This window comes from Tarenaya hassleriana, unplaced genomic scaffold, assembly GCF_000463585.1.
Source record: "Tarenaya hassleriana unplaced genomic scaffold, ASM46358v1 Cleome4, whole genome shotgun sequence".
Taxonomy (NCBI): Eukaryota; Viridiplantae; Streptophyta; class Magnoliopsida; order Brassicales; family Cleomaceae; genus Tarenaya; species Tarenaya hassleriana.
Genome location: NW_010966881.1, coordinates 6,436,668 through 6,455,342, shown reverse-complemented (window position 1 = coordinate 6,455,342; position 18,675 = coordinate 6,436,668). Strand labels below are relative to the sequence as shown.

Sequence of the window (18,675 nt, the reverse complement as noted above, 5' to 3'; positions counted from 1 at the left end):
GCATTCCTAAGCCTCTTTTGGATCTGCTCTTCTGTCTCCGTACCTCTGTTGAAAGCATTCAGGGCCGAAAGAACAAGGAAAGATCCGAAGTACAAGAAGGGGTAAACATGATTTACCGAGCACGGAGTCTATCTTCAAGTTCCTTCATTGAAGGAGGACAGACGAAAATGAATATAGCATCAAGAGAGCTCGCCCTCACAGACCTTGCCCCTTGAACATCAATGTCAAGAATGCATCTCTACACAAAAAAGCCATCATAAAAGAGAGATATTCCTTTTAGGATCATCAAATAATCAATCGTCGAGCTTTCAGACACGGAAAAAGGCAACAACTTCGAGCCTCTATACAAACGGAACTTAACCAAAGACTCCATAGTTTATACCTTCCCCGAGTCTGCCACTGCCTCAACAGCTTCAATGCTGGTTCCGTATAAATTTCCATGAACAGAAGCAAACTCCAGAAACTTGCCATCTTTGATTTCTTTCTCCATAACACTTCTCTCAGTGAAGTGGTAATGAACACCATTTTTCTCCATATTCCTTGGAGCTCGAGTTGTGTGGCTCACCGAGAATCCAAACATGGAAGGGAATTCCTTCATCAGCATCGATATGAGAGTTCCCTTTCCAACTCCAGAAGGACCACTTATGACAATCGGCTTCTCAGCAACGCCCGTCACACCCTTACTCCATGTTACAACCTCTGCTCCCAATAGCTTTTTTTGTTCCCGAACATAAGGAGTATCCACCTAACAATCGAAAAGAGAACTTCAATTGCTACACTAGAATAAGGCTTGTGCCCTTTGTTCACATCTCAACGGTCACGGGTCCAGACCAATATGCAGAAACTCACCTCAAGGAACCAGATCGAGTCGTCAGTACCTGAACCTTTCTTGATAACCAGGATCCTACCTTCTTCTAGAAGAATGGCAGAGAAGCCCTTGCAGGGCTTCGGGCTTGTTCCCACCACAGTGGGACTAACCCTGCGACACGGACCGAACAAATCCATCAAGATCTCAATGTAAAATGAGATCTTGACCCATACTACAGCGTAAAAATCCAAACTTTATATGACCCACCAGGTGTTTGAGCTTTTGTCATGAATCTGAACCCCAAGGGACAATGCGTTTCCATTGTGAGTGATCACATACTGTATAATGATGAATGAACCTCACATCAGATCAACCCCAAAACTAGATCATTTCGAACGGTATACGGATCAATGCATCAAATGGGCTTACGGATCGATCGCAGAGATCAACTGACATTTCAGTGTGATCGGATTCGGATTTTACACCGAAGCCATTGGAATGCCCGTTGAGGAGATGATCGACAAGGAAAGCTGGTGCCTCTCCCTAACCAGAAGAATCAAAATGTGAGAAACCTATTGACTAAGAACACCATGTCCTGTTCTATGAAAAGGGCACAGATATGTCTGAAACAAAAACTGTATCATCATCATCCACAAATTGAGAAACCGGATTTTGGAAAACAGAGTGAATCACCGAAAGGGGCTCACCATAGAAATTCTAGGCCTTCAAGAAGACAACTCAGCCTGAGCAACGGCACAAACAACAAATAAGAGATCAAAATTACAAGAGAAATCACAATTCCAAAATCTGGAACAACTCATAATTTTGTTTTTTCTCTCTATAAAAGCAATTCAAAGTTTTACATGAAGGCAAAATCTTTTTTTCTCTCCTGCAAAAAGCAGCAAAACCCAAATGCAGATGCATCAAATAATCACAAAATAAGATCTTAAATCAGCGATCAAACGATGGGTAAGACTCGAAGCAGGATGATTGAACGCACCCAATAACGTATCTACGAGAACAAGCGAAATAGAATCAAACCCATGTTCGTACCTCGAGTAAGAACACTAGGACCGTGAGAAAGACAGACGCTTTCGGATCGAAATCGGTTGCAGGCGATGATATTACGAACGAAATATATACATAAAAAAGGATGGATAAGAAAATCGTGAGACAAGCTTCGAGTACTTTATCAACAACAATGTTAAATTTCCCACTATTTCCCCGCAGATTTCACTCAAAAATTCCTCGTTTTGGGTACAAGAGGAATAAATCGCAGAATTCGAAGACAACTTGGAGACAAGAGACCGTGACGGTGTAAGAAAGCTGTCGTCGTTGGGAGAATCCCGCAAAAGCTCTTCTGTTATAGAAATCAAAATAGGGCTAGAGAGAGAAACAAAAGCTCTTCTGTTATATTTAATTTTATTTATTTTTACTTGCTTGAGAAATCTATATATCGCTTATTATTAATATGATATTTTTTTTTTTTGGTTTTAATATGATATGTTTGTTTAGTTGTTCATAAACATATCTCTCTGTTTTTATTAGGATAGATTATTTTGGATTTTCAGTTTGGGTTCGATAGAATTAAAAAATCAATTAATAATCCTATGGTTTTTTAACAGGTGTTTGAGAAGATTGCAATTGAAAAATACTTCCTCAATTTAATTTTACATAAGGTTATAGAATAATTTTTTGTTTCAAAATAAATCATCGTTTTCAGATTTCTCATACCCTTTTTTTATATAGTTTTTCAAATTTACCATTTATTAATAATAGTTAAATATTTAAAGATAATATTTCTCTATATTATAAATAAGGGTATCAGATCAAAATGGAAACAAATCATTTAAGAAGGGATGGAGACTTAACGTAAAGAACAAGTTAAAAGAGAAGGTGTACTCATTTTACATGTAACCTCCAATTGGGACCGACCTTTGTTCAAAATAACATCCAATCTTTTATTCCCACATGAGATGTTGGTCCTCAATAAGTAAGATATATATATATATATATATATATATATTGTTCGTTTTTTCGTAGATTTGTTTTTATTCTGATTTTTTTGTTTTGTTTTTGAAAATATTATATATTTTCCGGTTTTATATCATAGTTTGATTCATTTGAAATTTTGTTTTCGTTAAAAAATAATTTTTTATTTATTTTTGTTTTAATACGATTTGAATTATACTTAATTGATATATAATCATATATAGTTGTTTTAATTTTGTATAGCCGAAGCCATACAGGATACAGCCGTCTCAACATAACCAATAAAACCCTCCAATTTTGAATTTGGGTCCCTTTTTTTTTTTTAATATCCCATTGCTTTGTCTACTTAAATAGATTCCTTTAAATGTGTATCAAAATTAGAAATCTAGAAGGTAGGTACCATGGATGTATAGCCCAAATTAATGACACAATTTTCTCTATCATGTCATGGGTTTAATTAGATTTTGGCCATGTCAAACTTATATTAATTATATACATATATAGTCTTTTTATCATATTTATTTCATATCATTAGAACTTGAATCTAATACATCAAACCCATTTCATAATTATTTTTCAACTGTTTCATTACATTACAGATATTTATATATTGCTAAAACTAAATACTATATAATTGATCATCATCCACATTTTTTTGAAAGAGGATGCAAGAAGTGAAGAAATTTGTTACTATGATTGATAAGGAGGGGCTTTAATGAAATAAGATAATAATTAATATTAATAAAAGAAAACATGCACCAATAGATTTTTATGGCTGTCCGTGCCACACACAACTCGAGACACTGTGTTATTTAATGATCTAATCGTAACTTTATTTATAATTTAATTCTAAAAAAGCCAAAATTTCAGGGCACCCACTTTATTTATAATTTACCGATTTTTATTAAAGAATAATTTTTTTTAATAAAAATCAGACACTACCAACTAAATAAGAACTATTCTCTAGGGTTTTATCCGGAAAAATGTGAAAATTATAATGTATGGGAAAAAATACCTTTTGACTTAACTCACAGGTAATTTATCTTATTTAACATCCCCTATTCGATTATAGAACGCTAAGAGAAAAAATAATAATTTTACAATAAATATAAATTATATAGTTACTAACTAGAAATTTGTATTAGTTTTCTCAAAAGCTTCAATCCTCTCTAATATAGATATACAACAATAAATAGAGGACCAACCAAAAATCACGAAATTATAATATTTATACGAAGGAAATATTGTTGGAAGATGAGGCTTTGTGCTTGCAATAAGAAAAGAAATTCTGGGCCTTATTTGGGCCGATATTTGGGCCGGACTATATATCATTGCCCATGATAAAAATCTCATGAATTTATATTTTTAAAATTAAATACTGATATTGAATTTTAAATTCCGCGACGCGTCTTAGTGAAAGAACATCTTAGATAACTAATTGATATTTCATTACAAAACGACAAGAAAAATAGTATTATTAATGAAAAAGACAGAATGTAGTCGGAAATGACATATTTACGTGGCAACATTTTAATGGATCTCCGAGTCAGCGAATTCATGAAGCTGACATACGTAGCTTCTGGGCGGGAAACAACTCCACCAATAAATAACCGCCACGTGGGCTATTATGGCTATGATGGGACACGTGTTGAGTCCATAGATTGGCCGGTTATCTCAATTTTGTGGTGGGGTCCTCTATAATTTAATAATAATAAAAATAATTGAAAAAGATTGCCTAACCTTATCAATCAACGCATCCGTAGTACTGTTAAATTTTGTCTCTTTATTTAGATATTACTGTTTATATTTGTCGGCATGAAATATCTTACCGGTAACGTAAAAAATAAACCAAGGCGCAAACAATAATTTTTATTTTATTATTTTAACGATTTAATTATAATGACCTGTTCTTTTTCATCTCCGCAGGCAATTAACGGTAGCTTTCACAAAGCTCATTGGTCATTAATTTTTCCCCCATGTTGAAAATTCTACCTCATTTATTTAATCTATTCAAATATTTATTTATTTATTTATTTATTACCATTTTATTATCTCTCTCCATCTTATATCAAAGCTGCACGAGATAATTAATTAGCTCCCCTCCCAGGAAAAAAAACGTAGCGAAGAACACTATTCTCACTAAGGAGCACACCATGATCATCGGAACCCTAACCTTTAACCGATCATGCTGACTCTGTACAGTGAAACGAGCACCGGACAGAGTACGGAGACCAACACCGAGGCCGACGACCGGAGCAGCCGAGATGAGCCGGAGCCAGCCGTGCGTGACATACACGCGCTGACGCCGGAGGAGCGTTCGCACCCCCCCCCGCCGCCGCCGTCGTTCCGCGGCTACTTCTCTCCGGCGAGGTCTGCCAGCCTCAGCGACGCGAGCGAGAACTTCACCACCATAAGCCGAGAGTTCAACGCCCTCGTCATCGCAGGATCTTCCATGCCCATGGAACACAACAACAACAACGGTAACGGTAACGGTAACGGTAACGGTAACGGTAACGGAAGTAATAACAACGACCTGTTGTCTAGGATAAGGGAGGAGGAGGATGACTTTGGTCGGGTCCCGGAGAGGGAGGAGGATGAGGAAGAGACGAACCCTTTGGCGATCGTGCCAGATAGGATGAGTGGTCCGGAGGGGTCGGGGTCGGGGTCGGGGTCGGGAAATCAGGGTCGAGTGGTGTCGGTGCAGAGGGTGAAGAGGGAGGAGGTGGAGGCGAAGATAGGGGCGTGGCAGAACGCTAAAGTGGCGAAGATCAACAACAGGTTCAAGAGGGAAGATGCCATCATCAATGGTTGGGAGAACGAGCAGGTCCACAAGGCCAATTCTTGGATGAAGAAAATCGAGGTATTTAATTCTCTCTCTCTCTCTCTCTCTCTCTATATATATATATATATATATGAAATTATTTCTTTACAAATCATTATTATGCGTGTGGGCATATAACCTCATGTTTAAGTTTGTCATGTGTCTGATATTGAGAGTAAACCTAAGGTATGGAATGAATTTGCTAGATGATGATGATGATGATGATGATGACATGTATTTTCCTAAGCGATTTATGAATTCGATATCCATGATTTTTTTGTGCGTGGTTATTTAATAAAAAAAAAGGGAAGAAGAAGCTTTGGTAGATCCGGTTAGGTAAGGCTGGGGCATATTGTGATATTGCTCTGTATAATTTCTTGTAAATATCCACAAAGTTAAAAGCCCAATACCCCAAAGCTTAGCATATATAATATTTTGTTTGATCGTACAAATATATATATATATATATATATATATATATGTATGTATGTATATGTGACACATTTATAATGATGGATGGCAGAGGAAGTTGGAGGAGAAGAGGGCAAAGGCGAGGGAGAAGATGGAGAACGACATAGCGAAGGCGAGGAGGAAAGCGGAGGAGAGGAGGGCCACCTCGGAATCAAAGAGAGGCACTCAGGTGGCTAGGGTTCTTGAGGTTGCCAACCTCATGCGTGCCGTCGGTCGACCTCCTGCTAAGCGCTCCTTCTTCTCCTTCTCTTCCCAATAATATCTCTCTTCATACATATTATATATGTATATGTGGACCGCTATTCATTTTGGAATTAATATATACATATATATATGTGTGTGTGTGTGTATATACATATAAGAGCTTATGAAAGCGTTTTGTACGGTTTAACATTTACTCCAAATATCCTTTCGTTTTGGATATTAAACATGTATCAAGATGTGCTTTTAGAGATTTCTCATGCTATATTTTACTATTTATTTCATTTACAAAGTGCTCTGAAAAATGGGACTTGATATCATTAAATATTTGGTGGTCTCATTTATATTTTTACTTTGGTCCGACATTTTCTGAGACAAAAGTGATTAAACTAGAAGAGGCTGTCTTTGGGCTCAACGCATTTCGAATGTAAAAGCCCAATGGGCCTTTCCAAGGCCCAATATCTTTTGAAACGTTACCAAATCGAATTGACACGTGGTACGGCAAGTGACGTTTGATCTAACCAGAAAACGTAACGTTTGTAGTTGAAAATCCACAAATATTGTAATGAGATTATATTATAACCCAACAAAAAAAACTGAAATTGGAATGAGACGGCTGAGTTCAATCATAAGTTCAACCACAATCATTTAATAACCTATTGTTTTCGTCCACGAATATATATATTCATAACTTCTTTTTCATACCGTCCACGAATATACATATGCGCGGTTGATTAGCTAATATATTATTATTTTAAAAATAAAAATGGAAAAAACAAAAAGGTAGTGGCGGAAAAACTTATTTACATTTACCGTTTTGTCCTTGCGGAGGAATTGGCAAAGACAGAACAACAGGAAGTGACAGGGTTCGCTTTGTGCAGTTTCCCTATGAATCGGGGAATATCCCGAAAGCCCCTTCGGTTAAAGTACTGAAATAACCCCCCGTATGAGAAATTATCTTTCAATGATACAGATTTACCAAAACAACCCTTAATGTATTTTATCGTTTGGTATACAGGGCACGCGTTTTGATAAGACATGTCGTTTTGAGAGAATTTTTTTATTATTTAAAAGATATCATTTCAGATTTTTTAATTAAATTTTTTAATTCCACCTTCAACTAAAAAATATAACTATAATAGAATATTAACGATGTGATTAAAAAAAATATAACATATATACTACATGATAAAAATACTAAATGGTTGCATGTTATGGGCCGTTTAGACTCAACCAAAACGATTCATTTGCAAATCAGTCTCTCTTTATTTTGACAAAAGGACCTGACCCGGATAGGTCAAAACTTCCAACATGCTTACGTCATCACCAGTACGGCTTCTTGGGTCCCACAGGAACACGTGGAGACTTGTAAGAGATCATACATATCTACGGGAGAATCTTGTCAAAAATACCCGCTATTTTGAGTTCAAGATATCCTCTTCTCCCATTTTGACTTTGATTTATATGATCCGAAATATAATTTTAGTCATAACGGTATATTTATGATGATCACACTCATTCATTATATTCATACCTTATATATCTCACCAATCATTTGATAAAAATATTAAAAATTTAATGTTATGACCAATATGATCAAGATTATATTTCGGATCATACAGATCACATAGTTACAATTGGAGAAGGGTATATCTTGAAGTCAAAATAGCAAATGGAGTGTATTTTTGATATAATGACTGAATGTGACCATCTGATATAATCCATCCACAAACAATTGGGAAAAAATATACGGATAAATATATCTTTCCATACTTCAATTTAAATTAGGAACAATAATATATTTTACATATTTTTTTGAGATTAGACCACCTAATTTTGGATGCCAAATCCTTTTTTATTGGGTTTTTCTAATTCTCATGTATATTTCACAGATTTTACGTTTTATATGAATCAGTCCAAGATTCGGATTATTAATTACACAATCATTGAAGCCGAGGGAGATTAATCATCGTTTAGAAAATAGCCTTTTTGATCGTCGTATTCAATCTTGTTTAGATTGAGACGTGAACATTAAACATCACGTCACGACAAGGCAACAAAAGCATATCATTGAACAAAGTCTCCAGCTGAGATCTTAGACGCAAACTCCACCGTCAGATGAACTCGAGATGACGTGGCTGGGTCCCACCTTGACACGTCTTTGTGTAGAAAATTTTACAATGTCCGAAATTTAACTCAATCATTGTAAAATCGAAAACGACCTAAAATATTTTTTGCAATTAAACCTTTCACCTAGAGTTGAACAAACTCCTCGTGGAAAAAATATGTTCGGTTTAGTTCGGTAGAGTCGGTTCAAGGAACCAACCCAGTTTGAAGCCGGTCGGACCACATACGTACGTGGAGCCCACATGTATTGGTTGGTTCGTTTACGTATTTCAGCGACTTGGCGAAATTGTTGTCAGATACATGCATATGCCTCGTGAATAGAGATAATTTTTAAACAATTTTTATACTATGAAAACAGGAATGTTACACGTGGCGAAATCCCAACGGTTATACAGAGCGCTCCCGACTATATAAACCTCTCCTCCTCCGCCACCTTGTTTATCCAACGCCGCGATCTCCGTCAACGCAGAGCAGCGGTTCTGATCAGACGTCATCTCTCTCTCTCTCTTCTCTTGTAGAAGCAGCATTTCGCTTCTGCAGAGTTGAGTTTTCTCTCTCTAGAATCGCGCGTGAGCTCTCTCGGGTGGGCAAAGGGATAAGCTACTGGTGAGTGTCTCTGGTTTTTGTCGAATTTTGAATCGTTTTTGTAAGAACAGGTTTTTGTAGGGAATATGACCGGCCAATGAGATAATATTACGATTCCTCCGAGTTTTTGCGTCGGAGATCCATGACTCAGCTCTAACGTGTCACGTTTCCTAATGCTGAGACAGTAACTCGTAAGAGAAAAAATGACGATAACCCCAAAGATATGCGTCCAGAACGACAACTTGGTGGTAGAAGGGAAGACGATCCTAACCAAAGTTCCCGACAACATTATCGTCACGCCGGGAACCGCCGGTGCCGGTCGTGTCGCCGGTGCCTTCATCGGCGCAACATCTGATCACAACAAGTCTCTTCATGTCTTCCCCATCGGTGTATTGGAGTAAGAACCCTCTTACCCATTTTTGAATTACTGTCATTGATTGATGAATGAAATCATGTTTCGGGACGTTATGATTTGTTAAATCCTTTTTTTTTTTTGGCAAAAGGGGGCTTCGGTTGATGTGCTGTTTCCGATTCAAGCTATGGTGGATGACTCAGAGAATGGGAACATGTGGGAAAGATGTACCTTTGGAGACCCAATTCATGCTTGTTGAGAGCAAGGACGAGGTTGACGACGATTCTCCCACCATCTACACTGTTTTCCTACCTCTCCTCGAAGGCCAGTTCCGATCTGTTCTGCAAGGCAATGCTAAAAATGAGATTGAGATTTGTCTCGAGAGCGGTATGTTAATTATATATATGGCCACTAAATGAGCTTATGAATTACGGAAATCAAGAACTGAAACTGAAGCTCTTTTCCTTTTTCTTTTTCTTTTTTTGTTTTGTTCTTATTGCAGGAGACAAGGCGGTTGAAACCACACAGGGAACTCACCTTGTCTATGTTCATGCTGGAACCAATCCCTTCGAAGTTATTAGACAAGCCGTAAAGTATGTTTGGCCCTCTTATGTTTTCCGTAATCAGTTTTTTTTAATCATAACGCATCTGAAAGCAACCAAAGCATTAGCTCTGCTTCATGTTGTCCCGTGTAGACGTTTCTTGTAACAGTGTTTCTACGTGATTTAACAGAGCTGTAGAGAAACACATGCAAACGTTCCATCACCGCGAGAAGAAGAAGGTTAGCGAATCTTACAGAGAGTATGGATTCTGGCTCTTTAATTGGGATCTAACGATATATCTTTTTCGTTTGTTTATTAGCTGCCTTCTTTCCTCAACTGGTTCGGGTGGTGCACGTGGGACGCTTTCTACACAGACGTGACTGCTGAAGGTGTTGAGGAAGGCCTTAAAAGGTAGCCTGGATATCAAAGAACAAATGGATGGAAAATCATTCAAAATGTTCAATAACTGCAAATATATATATGAAGTTTCTGACCAATTCTTGGTTAATTTACAGTCTTTCTGAAGGAGGCACTCCACCAAAATTTTTGATCATAGATGATGGTTGGCAACAAATAGAAAGTAAAGACAAAGATGCCGACTCTGTTGTTCAGGAAGGCGCACAGTATGATTCATCGCCCTCTGCCTTTCTGTTTTCAATGTATATAATGAAACAGTATGTGTACTGTATATGCTAAGCCTCCCCCAATTCATATACTTGCAGGTTTGCTAGCAGACTGGCTGGTATCAAGGAAAACAAAAAATTTCAAAAGAACAACCAGAACAATGAACAAATATCAGGGCTAAAGAGCGTTGTTGACGATGCAAAGCAACGCCAGGATGTGAAGTAAATCGTTCTGTCCTATCACCTTTTTTTATTCATCCTAATGAATGTTTGTGCATAGTGTAATTAAATGCTTTGCCTATTCCTTACAGGTTTGTTTATGTATGGCATGCTTTAGCCGGTTACTGGGGCGGAGTTAATCCCGTTGCCACCGGAATGGAACACTACGACAGCGCATTAGCATACCCGGTTCAGTCCCCAGGTGTATTGGGGAACCAACCGGATATAGTAATGGACAGCCTCACTGTTCATGGTCTGGGTCTTGTCCACCCAAAGAAAGTTTTGAACTTTTACAATGAGCTTCACTCGTACCTGGCTTCATGTGGTGTAGACGGAGTGAAAGTTGATGTGCAGAATATCATTGAGACCCTCGGTGCCGGTCATGGTGGGCGAGTCTCTCTTACACGCAGCTACCACCAGGCTCTTGAGGCCTCCGTTGCTAGAAACTTCCCGGATAATGGATGCATAGCTTGCATGTGTCATAACACAGATGGGATATACAGTGCGAAACAGACTGCCGTCGTTAGGGCATCTGATGACTTCTACCCGAGAGATCCTGCTTCTCACACCATCCACATTTCTTCAGTTGCATACAACACCCTCTTCCTGGGTGAATTCATGCAGCCTGATTGGGACATGTTCCAAGTAAGAGATATTTTCAGCTGTGATCGATACCAACACTAGCACTTGTTACCATTGATGAATCAAGTAGAAAAAAAATAAGTTTACTAACCGGTAACCACCCAATCCTTTTCATTTTCAGAGCCTACATCCAGCTGCAGAGTACCATGCTGCGGCACGTGCTGTGGGTGGATGTGCGATCTATGTCAGGTAACGATTCTTTCAACTTGTTCTGATTAGTATCCTAAAGATCGTTACTGAGAATGTATGCATGATCATATTTATACAGTGACAAACCGGGCAACCACAACTTTGAACTATTACGGAAGTTGGTCCTCCCCGACGGTTCAGTTCTTCCTGCCCAGCTTCCTGGCAGGCCAACCCGTGACTGCCTCTTTGCCGATCCAGCCAGAGATGGCATCAGGTATGCTACTTCTCCAACTTTTCTCTAGGCATTTCAGTAACGATGAACAGAAAGAAGCCTAACACTTGGGAAAACTGAACTTTCACAGCTTACTCAAAATTTGGAACCTGAACAAGTGCTCTGGCATGGTCGGGGTATTCAACTGCCAAGGCGCTGGTTGGTGCAAGGAAACGAAAAAAAACCGCATTCACAATGCTTCTCCTGGCACCCTCACTGGTTCAGTCTGTGCTGATGATGTCGATCTCATGGCTCAAGTTGCTGGTGCAGAATGGAATGGAGATACAGTCGTCTATGCCTTCAGATCAGGTAAATGTCACGTTCGGGAAACTTGAACATCATCAATATGTTCTCCGTCTCAAGAGCTTGATTAGTTGCAACTGATGCTGAAAGATGAGCTTCTTTAATTACAGGGGAGGTGATAAGACTACCAAAAGGCGCTTCGATCCCGCTCACCCTCAAAGTGCTTGAATATGAACTCTTCCACTTCTCTCCGATGAAGGTAACTATCCACAAAACCACATAAGCCAAAGATGGAAATTACATATCTAGGTTGTACTGACAAATCTTCACAATATCCACAGGAAATCACCCCAACCATCGCATTTGCACCAATCGGTCTGCTTGACATGTTCAATGCCAGTGGTGCCCTGGACGCCATTGAAATCAACATGGTTACCGACAAGAAACCCGAATTCTTCGACGGAGAGGTCTCCTCAGAAACGAACCCTCCTGCCCTCAGCGACAACCGTTCCCCAACTGCTGTGGTCTCACTCAAGGCTAGGGGTTGTGGCCGGTTTGGAGCCTATTCTTCTCAACGTCCAATCAAATGCAGCATCGATAACGCGGAGACAGACTTCAATTATGACACTGTCTCTGGAGTGGTGACATTCAATCTCCCTGTCCCCAAGGAAGAGATGTACAGATGGCCTGTAGAGATTCAAGTCTAAGAAACAACATTCAAACATTCACCATTTGTATTCATCAGATCATTCATCATCATCAGGAAATAAGAAATGCTTGTAGTAGTAGAAGTAGTAATGGCGGTAGACCTGGTGGTGGTGTATTGCATATGTAATGTCCCACAAGTGGAATCATCTTCATTTCGCATTTTCGCTGTTTGTCATCGAGCGAGTGAGAACTACCACCATTGTTATGTAGCTTCTCCAAATCTGAAGTAGAAGAAACTATAGTTGCATCGCAAACTCCTCTGTCCCGGCTCAGACTTTTGGTTATAAATCCATCTTTTAGTTCACGCGGAATTCGAATTGGCTTTTAGGATTTACAGATTCTGATTCTACATCAGAAACCCTAGAGGTTTTATACATAATCTCTACACCGCGAAATCACCCAGGCGATGAGAGCTATTCGAAATTAAAGTACCAGGGATTAAAAGATACGCACCGATTCAGAAAATCTGGGTAAATGGTAAGAGGATACATCGATTTACTCTGTCACTGGAATCTTCATCGATCCGCCAGAGAGAACAACCGATTGCCACATTTTTATCGCAGGGAAATTCGCCGGTGAAGTTGAACCATCGTGCGGGAACGCTGCGGCGAACGGGGGCAGCGAAGGGGACGAGATGTTGATTGTTGCTTGGTTTGGGTCACTAAATCGAGACAAGCGTCTTAAGGACGCTACGACCCTAGAGGAAAACGGCATGCAGTCCTCTTCTCCTCTCAGACTAATCATTGAAGGGCTGGTTGCTGGATATGGAACATCTTTTCCAGCCCATCACATTGAAGCCCATCAAAAAACCCATTTAAAAGAATTCCGAAAAAGAAGTTAAATTCACATATTCATATTTTTTTTTGTTAACTTATTCATATATTTTTTTCTAGCCACGTAGTTGTATTATATATACAGCTTTAAAATAATGGAGAATATAAAATACTCGTTATTTATTCGAAAATAATGCCACCTAAATGATCAAAACCCTAAACCAAAATAATTTATATCCACCGAATTACGGTTATGCTATAAATATCTATTTCGATACGTTAATAATTAGCAAATACAATAATATAAGGCAGCTATTATATCTCATCATCAAGCAACTTAGGGTCCATTGCATATATACCATCATGTTTTATATCAACGAATTGACATGTATAACTTATATGTACTTTCTATAATCTATGTTTTTTTTCTATGTTTGGCTAACGATCAGACGTGATAACTTGGACCAACTGTAACATTTAATTGCACCACACGTCGTAGTAGTTGTCTTGGCATGTATCTCTCAGCCAAACAAAACAACTGATGAAATAAATACAACAACGACTGGGAGAATTTCCCAGAAGGCATATGCGTCCGACCATACCCTTTAGGCCATGCAACCAAACTTCGCACATGCCATGAATTCTGGATATATACATACATATATATATATATATATATATTATGTGACGTATCATTAGTTACGCAGCACAGAATCTAACTAATGTACCGTACGTTATAATGTATATAACATTGTAAAGTTTCATGGATTCCATGTGGTTTTACTCTTACCGGTTTAGGGAATAGTTTACGTATATTACATATATGTAATACATGCGAAATTTAAGTCTATAGTTATATATATGTAAAATACTGAAAATTGTTAGATTTAAGCTTGTTCATTAAGATGGAACACGCGTTAAAATATTGTTTATGTTGATTTTTTCTAAGTTAGTTACGTAGTCTTATGGCATGTACTAGATATTGGGATCAATTTGCCCACGTTGTAAATTTGGTTTCTATAAATAAAGAACAAAAAGGCCCCAATTCTTATCAAAGGGGTGTGGGTTCTAAAACGCATTATGGGTTCCAAGTTTAAGAAAAATTATGTTCCGTCTATTCTCAAAATTTTTTTGTCTAACCAAAATTATAAGGAAATTGAATAAAAATGTAACCCTTAGTTAAAATAACACCACTTCGTACTTCGTAGTTAGCGAAAAGATAAAATATTATTTCTCTTTTTTTTTTTAGTCATTTCAGACTTCGTTACAAGTTGATTTTAATACATAGAGAACTCAATATTTTGTTCATGCATGAATCCTAACAGTTGTGAATCGTCAATCGGATCGTCATCATGATCTATTTCAAGTTCCTCGAACACATGCACACGTGGAATTTTACCACGTGCTGATTAAATATGACTATATGTATCTATATATATTGACCATATAAAATTATTTTAATAAAAAAGGTCCTATTATGCGCATTTTTTATGGCGACCATGTGCTTAATTATAATCTTCACGTTGAGCGCCTAACTTGAGACTATTCACGCACTGTGCTTCATTTGAATAAAACGGCGTCGTTGGACTATGCAGACTCCCTTGCACGCAATATGATGGATGCAGAATGTATTATTATTATCATTCTTAAAAGATTAAAAAAATAAAATTGGGTGCACAATAAGAAATATTTGTCTCATTTCTATAATTTCAATATGAAATACATTATTTTATTGATGGGGGTATGTATCCATGTTTACCCAATATTTATATATACGGATAAATTTGTTTTGTAAATGGGGAGATGTGTATATTAATATATATACAAGATATATGATGCACTGTTTTTAAGCTATTAATGATAAAACTAAATCATTAATTAAATAAAAACGGGGAAGAGGACCGCTATCTCCTTGTATCGAAGTTCATGGGTGATATAATATGCTTTTTATAATTATTTTTGGTCCGACTTCTGCTTTCCGCTATTTGAGAAACCATGCATGCATGTGTATAAAACCATATATTCTTCACAATTAACCGTTCGTTGCGTTTGCGCAATTTCTGCTACTACGTGTATACATTGACCATGTTGGTTTCCCATTCAATTAGACCTGAAAATCATGGTATATACCAAAGTACATACGAAAGTAACACGGACCAAACCAAATGTGGCATATATATACAAAACATTTATAACTGTACATTACGCTTACCCTACAACATATATTATTGGATTATATTCTTTGGCGTACTCTCTAATAGATAATTTCATTTCGAATTATATATAGATAGATATATATTATATAATGTTGTTTTACACACCAAGTATACGTTACGACAATTAAATTAACCATATTTTTTCCATAAATAAAACTAGATAGAAGTAAATATGAATTAGGGCAATATGCTTAAAGTGGGGGATTTCGTCAAAATCTAAAACTGAGTCCATACCTCTCCACCCTTAGCATTTATTTTAGCTACCTAACAAAAACAGTCATTTTCTCTTCCCTTTGCCTATAAATACACATAACACCCATTTCACATCCCCAGAACACAAACGACACGACAGAGAGAAGGGCCGAAACAGCAAACATTCCATCTCACACCCCGCGAAACGACACTCATTTCTCTCGTAGTTCGATCCTCCACCATGGCCGTTTTCCGAAACCACTTTCTTCCGGTATGCGTTTTAATACTATCTTTGTCGACGCTCTTAACTTCTACAGTTTCGACTTCGTCTACCCAGAAACCTTCACGAGCTACTACTGTTACTGTTTCTGATTTTGGAGCTAGAGGAGATGGCAAGACCGATGATACACAGGTGATGTGCATATATATACATGCATATGTATTTGTATGTGAGTGCAAAATTTTAAGTACGTATACATATAATACATGTATAGATGTTTGTTGCTAATACGATGCATGCATGCATGCATGGGGGTCAGGCATTTGTGAATGCATGGAAGAAAGCGTGTTCCACGAGTGGAGCTGTTCTTTTGGTTCCCAAAGGGAAGACTTATCTCCTTAAGGCTATTCGATTTCAAGGTCCATGCAAATCCCCTCTAACCATTCAGGTGAATATTTTCGTTTTTGGTTATTACAAATTAAAGAGTTGATATATCATTATTCATATATATATATATGGGCTAAGTTTGGATCATGCATGTTTGCATTTGCGAACCGTACGTAGATCTTTGGAGCGTTAGAGGCGTCGGAAAACCGGTCGGATTACAAGGATAAGAGACACTGGCTTACGTTTGACGCCGTTAACAATCTGTCAGTCGATGGTGGTACAACTGGAAACATCGATGGCAATGGGAAGATATGGTGGCAAAATTCATGCAAAATCAATCCATCCAAGGTGAATTACGATACATACAAATATGCATATATATACATATATACACACGTCCTTGTATTATACGCTCGTCGATAATACACATGTATCAATAACTTATACTGACTTCCTCTGCTTTGTTGTCTCCGTTTACGAAACCGCATGCAGCCATGCACAAAAGCCCCCACAGTACGTACCATCGTTTTTATTTTATTTTTCCTATATTCAATTCAAATTTTTCATTTGGTTATGAGATGTGCGTATTGTATAATATTTTTAACTGTAGGCTCTTACATTCTACAACTCAAAGAACGTGAAGGTGACTAACCTGAGGGTGAGAAATGCGCAACAAATTCAGGTTTCATTCGAGAAATGCGCGAATGTTATCGCTTCTAATGTGGCCGTGACCGCACCTGAAGATAGTCCCAACACCGACGGTATTCACATCACTAACACCCAAAACATTCAAGTCATCAACTCCATTATCGGAACAGGTTTATTATTATTATTATTATTGTTATGCATTTCGTTAGAACATTCTCGAATTTTTCAGCAAACATATTGGTACGTTCTTACAATGCTAACATATCTGCATGTTTTATATACAGGTGACGATTGTATCTCTATTGAAAGTGGATCACAAAACGTACAAATAAAGGATATAACTTGTGGCCCCGGTCATGGAATAAGGTATATAAATATTCGGAGATGAATATATATACATATATATATATATGTATATGTATTAAAACATTTTGATGATATATATTTGGACCAAATTAATTAACAGTATTGGGAGCTTGGGAGACGACAACACGAGAGCTTATGTCTCAGGTGTTACTGTTGATGGGGCTAAGCTTTCTGGCACAGACAACGGAGTTAGAATCAAAACCTATCAGGTGATTTTCTCAAAACTAACCCCAAATAATTCAAAAGTTTCGATTTTTCACCACCTGCTTTTGAAATTATCATATATACCCCCCATGGGTTGTATAGGGAGGATCCGGAACTGCGAGCAACATCAAGTTTCAAAACATTCAGATGAACAACGTGAAAAATCCCATCATAATCGATCAGAACTACTGTGATAAGAGCAAGCCATGCAAGAAACAAGTAAGTTTATATATATATATATAGACACATATATATACACGATATATAATTGAATCAAATATTGTACGAATAATTTCAGAAATCGGCGGTCCAAGTGAGGAATGTGGTGTACCGGAACATAAAGGGAACGAGTGCTTCGGGCATGGCAATAAAATTTGATTGCAGCAAGAGCTACCCATGCAAAGGGATTGTGTTGCAGAATGTGAACTTACAAGGAGGCAAAGCTACTTGCTCTAATGCTCAAGTGATGGGTCAAGGCTCCGTCTCTCCACATTGTACCAACACTTAGATGTTAATTTCCATATCCATGCACATATAGTATATATATACATATATACAAATATATATACTCACATACAAGGATATATACGCACACATGCATGATTTAGATATATACTTGTATATCCATACGTTATTTTATTTCCCATGTATAGATTGCCCATACGTGGGAGGAGCCGTTGTCGAAGAATGGCAAGAGTATATCATAAATATACAAACAGTCCATATGATATATATATAGATATGTTATTTGTAATGTTTGTTTGTTTGCATAATTATGAATTAAATAAAAACTATGCTTTTATTTAATTTTATGAGTATGCCGTCTTTTCCATGGGCTGGGCTACTAGTTTTCTCTCTGTGATTATTTTTCACCCAAACTAGGCCAATAAGGGCCCATAACGTCTTATTCGTTGGCGGAACTCAAATATCCAAAC

General features: G+C 37.6%; 4 protein-coding genes and 2 long non-coding RNA genes across 9 annotated transcripts in view; 3 read left to right on the top strand and 3 right to left on the bottom strand.

The window, feature by feature from the left end:
* LOC104824454 (guanylate kinase 2-like) overlaps nucleotides 1-2,214 on the bottom strand; it is a 3,350-nt gene extending 1,136 nt beyond the window's left edge. The window contains exons 1-8 of the mRNA XM_010556542.2: nucleotides 1,862-2,214; nucleotides 1,516-1,551; nucleotides 1,238-1,351; nucleotides 1,076-1,146; nucleotides 850-979; nucleotides 383-745; nucleotides 117-238; nucleotides 1-45 (exon numbers count right to left, since the gene is read on the bottom strand). Coding sequence (XP_010554844.1) covers nucleotides 1-45; nucleotides 117-238; nucleotides 383-745; nucleotides 850-979; nucleotides 1,076-1,146; nucleotides 1,238-1,351; nucleotides 1,516-1,518 — 848 coding nt within the window. The 5' untranslated portion in view covers nucleotides 1,519-1,551; nucleotides 1,862-2,214. The remainder of the gene's footprint in view (nucleotides 46-116; nucleotides 239-382; nucleotides 746-849; nucleotides 980-1,075; nucleotides 1,147-1,237; nucleotides 1,352-1,515; nucleotides 1,552-1,861) is intronic.
* Nucleotides 2,215-4,815: 2,601 nt separating this feature from the next.
* On the top strand, nucleotides 4,816-6,577 carry LOC104824453 (remorin-like). The gene is made up of 2 exons (XM_010556541.2): nucleotides 4,816-5,660; nucleotides 6,145-6,577. Exons 1-2 carry the CDS (start codon nucleotides 4,986-4,988, stop codon nucleotides 6,349-6,351), a joined length of 882 nt encoding a protein of 293 aa, XP_010554843.1. The 5' UTR covers nucleotides 4,816-4,985; the 3' UTR covers nucleotides 6,352-6,577.
* A 2,356-nt stretch (nucleotides 6,578-8,933) lies between these two features.
* Nucleotides 8,934-12,895, top strand: LOC104824451 (probable galactinol--sucrose galactosyltransferase 2). Its single transcript, XM_010556540.2, has 14 exons — nucleotides 8,934-9,026; nucleotides 9,191-9,402; nucleotides 9,509-9,744; nucleotides 9,860-9,950; nucleotides 10,090-10,138; nucleotides 10,219-10,310; nucleotides 10,415-10,522; nucleotides 10,622-10,744; nucleotides 10,834-11,386; nucleotides 11,505-11,572; nucleotides 11,652-11,786; nucleotides 11,875-12,092; nucleotides 12,197-12,285; nucleotides 12,368-12,895. The coding sequence occupies exons 2-14, from the start codon at nucleotides 9,209-9,211 to the stop codon at nucleotides 12,731-12,733; spliced, it is 2,322 nt and encodes a 773-aa protein (XP_010554842.1). The 5' UTR covers nucleotides 8,934-9,026; nucleotides 9,191-9,208; the 3' UTR covers nucleotides 12,734-12,895.
* On the bottom strand, nucleotides 9,198-11,141 carry LOC104824450. 4 transcript variants are annotated; one of them, XR_773449.1, is made up of 5 exons: nucleotides 11,054-11,141; nucleotides 10,154-10,315; nucleotides 9,895-10,005; nucleotides 9,589-9,698; nucleotides 9,198-9,432 (listed from the first exon to the last, which is right to left on the bottom strand). It is a non-coding gene; the product is annotated as an uncharacterized LOC104824450 (long non-coding RNA). The 4 variants fall into 4 exon arrangements; XR_773448.1 differs by having other exon boundaries at nucleotides 9,895-10,315; XR_773450.1 differs by lacking the exon at nucleotides 11,054-11,141 and adding an exon at nucleotides 10,413-10,505 and having other exon boundaries at nucleotides 9,895-10,315.
* LOC104824452 lies at nucleotides 12,771-13,615 on the bottom strand. Its single transcript, XR_773452.2, has 2 exons — nucleotides 13,188-13,615; nucleotides 12,771-13,008 (listed from the first exon to the last, which is right to left on the bottom strand). It is a non-coding gene; the product is annotated as an uncharacterized LOC104824452 (long non-coding RNA).
* Nucleotides 13,616-16,076: 2,461 nt separating this feature from the next.
* On the top strand, nucleotides 16,077-18,494 carry LOC104824449 (polygalacturonase ADPG2-like). Its single transcript, XM_010556538.1, has 9 exons — nucleotides 16,077-16,327; nucleotides 16,455-16,583; nucleotides 16,700-16,870; nucleotides 17,015-17,035; nucleotides 17,133-17,340; nucleotides 17,455-17,536; nucleotides 17,637-17,745; nucleotides 17,843-17,959; nucleotides 18,039-18,494. The coding sequence occupies exons 1-9, from the start codon at nucleotides 16,157-16,159 to the stop codon at nucleotides 18,246-18,248; spliced, it is 1,218 nt and encodes a 405-aa protein (XP_010554840.1). The 5' UTR covers nucleotides 16,077-16,156; the 3' UTR covers nucleotides 18,249-18,494.
* The last annotated feature ends 181 nt before the right edge of the window (nucleotides 18,495-18,675 follow it).